Here is a 5,660-nt window from a genome sequence, read left to right as displayed (position 1 = left end):
CAGAAACCGCAGCTCCACTGTGAGCTGTTGCACTCTCTCACACTCCCGCTGCTATTTTTAAAGATGACCAGCGAGCTCTAAAAACAGACTGGAGCTTCTTAAAGAAGCAGACCGACCAGACTTACCAGACCCCATGACCTATATATGACGGGCCGGTGCCCTGTCACTTATTACCAGCAACTTTTTATGTATTTTATTATGATAGGAAGTAATTTGGAATTGAGCTGCACACGCGGTTTGATTCTAGTATTTATATTGTCTTGTCTTTTAGTTCCTATAAACTACATTTCACATCAACATACTGTAAAAAAAAAATTTTTTTTCTTAATTAGACCCTCCCCGATAATCTCAGGATGTCACACACACCTGATTGTAGGGGGGTGGGGGGTGGTTGATACTGCAGAAGCAATGCTGCCCTCATGTGTTGGAACGCAGGATTACAGTGTAGGGTAAATAGTGCGGGTCATGACCTCTACTCCAGATGACACGCGTGTCAGTTTGTCAAAATTCCACAAAAAATCCACTTAACGGATTTTCATGAAACCGGTTTAGGAGGTGGGAAACGCGCCAGAGCAGGAATCCTGGAATTCCGGATCCAGTTCAAAGGGTTGAACAGACATTTGTACACATGAGAACCCTGAGGGCATCTCTTTTTATGAGCTCCACGCTGCCCTCATTTATGGTCCTGGTAGAGGTAATGTCCTCTGCTATCTATTAATGGTGTGTCCTTATTTAACAGGAAGTACCTGTGGTTTAAACACTGAAGAGGAAGCAACGTTGGATAAAATTTCCCATAATCCTTTCTGTTCCTGTTTGCATACTTCAGAATCTTCTCAGACAGATTTCAAAATAAACATTGGTTGAACACGTGTCATCTTCCCGTCTTGTGCTCACTGACAATTGGCTGGAATGTGTTGTCTCTTAGGTGTGGGTGTGTTCAAGGAAGTGAACTAATTTCCAGCTACGATTGGACTTTGGTTTTATTTTTACTTTGCGTAGGACGAGCTGGGGCCCTGGAAACTCTTCCAACATGACGTGAACTTATCTGTACAGTTTGAACTAGCTGTAGTTTCTAAACTGGATTAAAGTTTGACTCTTGGATCAGGACTTTTGGACTCTTTCTGTACGACATACGAACTGTCTGTATTCCCTCCCTCTTTCAGAGTGGAGTCAACTTTTGATGGGGGAAACTCTCCCGAGGGGGCCAGGAGGAGCCCAGCTCCCGAGAGACGCTGTGAGTAGACCGGTTCGGGTCCTCAGGGTTAAGATGGTACTGCTGGGAAGCTCTGGCGTGGGAAAGTCCAGTCTGGCTCTACGATTGGTCAAGAGTGAGTTCAGGAGTACGTCACCTACTGTAGGAAGTGAGTTCCTAACACCCTGAGCTCTGGAATGCAATACTTGCTATATGAGTCGTTTTTAAGCTGGTATTTTCACCATAAATCCAACTATAGATAGAAAATGACACCACATGTGATTCATTTGGTCATGTCATAAAAACAGAATTCAATGATCTCAAAGTTTGACTGACAGTTTAATAAAGGCAAGTATTTGCCTGAAAGAACAGTCTAATGCTCTAAAAATACATTAGCGATGATATTGTCTTACTGTATTGTGTATATGCAGCCGCAGTCAGGAGGACAGTTTAGTTTATCTTAGCCTAGCATAAACTCTGGAATCACACTTCCAACCTTTTCTAATTAGCAACTCTGTTTGATTGAACAACGAGGAAACAACATGTTAACTAGTAAGATACACTGCAACCAAACCTGCTTTGTAATACAGATCTAGGCAAATTTTCGCCCTTTTTTCCAGCAAGTATGCTAAGCTAACAGAATTTACCAATAGGAGACTTTTCATATAAGAGTCTCTGATTTGACAGTCTTATTGTGTATTATCAGTTTTCTACACATGTTGTGATCTATTGGTGATTTTGGACAATCTCTAAACCCCCCCCCCCCACTTCAGGTGCCTACCTGACGCATGTGGTGCACCTGAGTAATGCCACCCTTCGCTTTGAGATATGGGACACGGCGGGGCAGGAGAAATACCACAGTATCACCCCCCTCTACTACAGAGGGGCCCATGTTGCGCTCTTGGTCTATGACATCACCAAACGGGTAACGGAACAGACGCCTGGACATGGCGGTCCAGTCTTTGCTGGTGTCTTCTTCACTGAATCTCTTTCCGTGTCTTTATAGGAGACGTTTATCAGGGCTCAGGTGTGGCTCAGGGAGCTGGAGAGACATTACATCCCGGGGTCTACCATCATATGGCTGGTGGGCAACAAGGGGGATCTGGCACAGCAGCGACAAGTGTCCCCCCAGGTGAGGCACCTCAGTCAGAGCCTACCAGTCGTACCATACTACTATAAGGCATCTGTGTTTCTATCTATATGTCATCTGACAGGAGGGGCAGAGTTTGGCTGATGACAGGGGCTTGTCCTTCACCGAGACCTCAGCGCTGACGGGGAATCAGATCAACGAACTGCTCCTGAGTGTAGGTGAGTCAAGGTGTCGGACCTGTTTTGGGATTTTTGGTGAGTCTCGAAGGCTTGATCCTGGATTTCGGTTGACCACAGGTGGCATGATCTCAAGAATAAACCAGAGAGGTCTCTGGAAAAGTTCTTTGCCAGTAGAGGGCAGCAGATACCAACGCGAGGAACACGTCCCCGCCGCCGGCAATCTAGAGACAATTACTGGCAATATTAAGAGCATGAATTCCTTTCTAAACTGTGGTCTGGAAGAACAGTTAGCCCACAAAAGACATTTCTGGATTTATGTACTCGCCCCCATTCCAATGGAAAGCTGGGAAAAGTTTCTGTAGCTTCACATTTAAACAGCTTTGAATCAAACAACTGAAGATGTGGCCATGTTGTAAAAACTCAAAAAACCAACCCAAACCCAACAAAAAATGAACAGCGTGGTGGAATCCAGGTCCGCAGAAGCCCCTTTTTAGAGTTTGTATGCCAGAGTTAGCACTAATGCTACGGTGAGAGGGGTAAATAACCTCTTTTCAAATCAGTTAGGTCCATTAGAGCTTCAGCAGACATGGATTACCCCAATTGGACCCATTTGTCCTTTGCTTTCATAAACAAGCCCCCAACTGGCATCAATGTTAGCCAAGAAAGGTGTCATTATTTATTTCTATCGCTGTGCAACTCCAGAAACATCTTATACATTAAGAACTTCAGCCTTTCCATGGTGCTGCATTGAGTAGATGATGGATTCATGTTTGGGCGAAGGGTTCCTTTAAGTACTGGCCAGCTGAGATGTTTGCGTGTTTAACAGCTGACAGTGTTTGGTAATCCGGCTCTGGTTCAGCCCACAGAGTGTATGACTGTAATGGAGCCCAGCAGGGGAGCCTGACGGAGTGGGAGGAGACGCCCCTCGTGGATCTGCATCACAGACACACCGCCAATTCCTTCGCTTCCTGTTGCTGAGCTGGACGTCAACGTCTCCAACCGTCAGTTGTGTTTCTGCTACAGAAGAGCTATGGCTAAATGACTCATTTGGGTTCTGATTATTCTGCAGTATGTGTTGATGATTGTTCAGGCATTTTTTTTCTTTCCTCTGGAACAGAGAGATGTTCTCAGAGTTCCTCTCTGTTCATCTAGCCGTCCAAAATCCAAACACAGAGGCAGCGATACATACATTTAAACAGGAAATAGTTATTCTTCATTGTGTAATTTACAAATCTGTGAAGCTGTAAAGCACAGGACTGTATTTGTCCCTAAATGTGACACGATTAAGTAGACAATATATTTATTTTTCATGACTATAATTTTTTTGAGGCTAATTAGTTTAGCGTAGAAGCACAGCAGGTGGAAGCAACTGCAAAGCTTGATAACCAGAAAGAAATACTTTATATGTAACACATTTAATTCTCTTTGTGACCATTACGATGTGTGTAAAAACCAAACTTACATACATTCTTCTTTGTGTCGCCACCATCACTGTATTTCTTCCTGTAGAGGTCATACAGCTAACATTAGCTAGCATTAGCTGTAGCCGCTCGTACTTCAGGTTTTTTGCTAATACTTAAAGCTGAAATTCTGGTCTCATCTTGAAAATGACACTTTTAAGGTTTTCAAAAGATTGTGTTGACAGTTAAATTTAAATTTTGGCCTGTTGAGGTCTCCGTAGAGGGTCCTGGCTGTGCTGCAGGCAGTCGTTTCCTGTCCGTTGGCCCTCTATGCACACAGTTTGTAGCTGCTTGAATGGCTCCAAGCGTGGAACATTATGCATATCTAATAAAAACACTGCAATCATAATTATCAGTGAAAGGAGTAGTTTTGTGCAAACTTCTGCTGGTCCCAACTCTGTTTGGATGCCTCACAGAAAGGAAGAAACCCCCCCCCCCCAAGCTGACGAAATGAAACAGAAAATAATAAAATAGAAATTATTTGGTTGTCATCATGGATATATATTTTTAGTAAATAAAAAACAGTCATTGTTATAGTTTTTTAAAATCATTTGCAGATGTGTAAATCGACCTACCCTCGAATGAACTGTTGATATATAGGAGCGTCCAAAATGGGGATGAACTGAAAGCCGAAGAATGAATCATCTCTGAAGGATGGAGGGTGACTTTAATACAGAAAGGATTTTCTGACCTTTGCATGGTCTTAAGAAGTCTATGTAAGTCGTGTTTCCACTAATAATTGGTATTAAAGTATATTTACTTAAGTATTTCCATTTAATGCGGCGTATTACTTCAACACCAGCTCTCCAGCTTCTTCATATAAATCATCTAAGACCGTTTTTGAAGGAGGTTGTGATTTATTGATTTATTCTTCTTACCAAGATAAATAAAGAGCTGCTACTGATGAGGTGCCATTATATCACACATTTCCTTTAAAAGCAATAAAAATTTAATTTTACTGTTTAAAATCTCAAATCACCTTCCTTTAGCACTCTGCGGAGTGGATTTGAGCCGATGGAGCCTCCAGTTGATAATCAACTTTAGAGTTCAAATGAACTCAGCAATCTCCAAGTGTAAACATTAAAATTCTAACTCAATTAATTTTTATAATCTATTATCACTGCCTTGCCAGGAGTTTATAGTCTGAGTAAAACTCCCATTAATGAACAAAACTATTGCAAATAATGAAAAATGGAGTCTCTCCTGTGTAATCTAAATGCTGCTTTCACTGACAGCTGCTGGTCTGTAAACTCCAGCTCTGATGAAAGCCAGATGCTAGTTTCTCCTCCTGACTCCCCAGCGGTCTGATCCCCCGCTAGGGGGCCCAGAGGCCTCGATGGGAGGTGGAGTTTATTACGTTGTAGCGTGGAATAATAAGTCATTTATGATATCTTAATAATAGATTTAATGGTATGAAACTTCACCGTGTGCAGGAACGACCAGAGTTGAAGGACTCACCTGCTCTACAAGGTGGATTCATTCCAGCTCAGTTCCATTCCATCAGCTGATCCTGGTGGGAGGGGCAGCCATGATGATGATGTTGATGATGTCACTGGAATAATTCTGATCTCACAAGATCGTGAAGAAAAATAATCCGGTAATCCAAATCAACTCATGCTGTTCCCCGTCAGGGGTACAAAAGTACCTGACCTGGATTATAACATGGATTATAACTCATATGGAGGAAGGGATCTCTAAGACTTTACTTCAATTTGTTTAAAAAAAAAACCAAAAACAAA

At 42.5% G+C, this 5,660-nt stretch overlaps 1 protein-coding gene across 1 annotated transcript; it reads left to right on the top strand.

Annotated features, from left to right (window-relative positions):
• The first annotated feature begins 956 nt into the window (after nucleotides 1–956).
• Nucleotides 957–5,128, top strand: LOC137604992 (ras-related protein Rab-17-like). The gene is made up of 5 exons (XM_068329294.1): nucleotides 957–1,361; nucleotides 1,966–2,117; nucleotides 2,199–2,324; nucleotides 2,407–2,500; nucleotides 3,321–5,128. The coding sequence occupies exons 1-5, from the start codon at nucleotides 1,181–1,183 to the stop codon at nucleotides 3,437–3,439; spliced, it is 672 nt and encodes a 223-aa protein (XP_068185395.1). The 5' UTR covers nucleotides 957–1,180; the 3' UTR covers nucleotides 3,440–5,128.
• The last annotated feature ends 532 nt before the right edge of the window (nucleotides 5,129–5,660 follow it).

This window comes from Antennarius striatus, chromosome 12 (genome assembly GCF_040054535.1).
Source record: "Antennarius striatus isolate MH-2024 chromosome 12, ASM4005453v1, whole genome shotgun sequence".
NCBI lineage: Eukaryota > Metazoa > Chordata > Actinopteri > Lophiiformes > Antennariidae > Antennarius > Antennarius striatus.
The sequence above is the reverse complement of the archived record's forward strand: the minus strand, read 5'-3'. Positions and strand labels throughout refer to the sequence as shown.

Excerpts from the sequence above, each read along its gene's own strand:
- LOC137604992 (XM_068329294.1), top strand. The coding sequence starts at position 1,181 with ATGGGGGAAACTCTCCCGAGGGGGCCAGGAGGAGCCCAGCTCCCGAGA. Across the intron at positions 2,118-2,198 it reads TCTATGACATCACCAAACGG|GAGACGTTTATCAGGGCTCA; the intron begins GTAACGGAACAG and ends GTGTCTTTATAG. Across the intron at positions 2,325-2,406 it reads AGCGACAAGTGTCCCCCCAG|GAGGGGCAGAGTTTGGCTGA; the intron begins GTGAGGCACCTC and ends GTCATCTGACAG.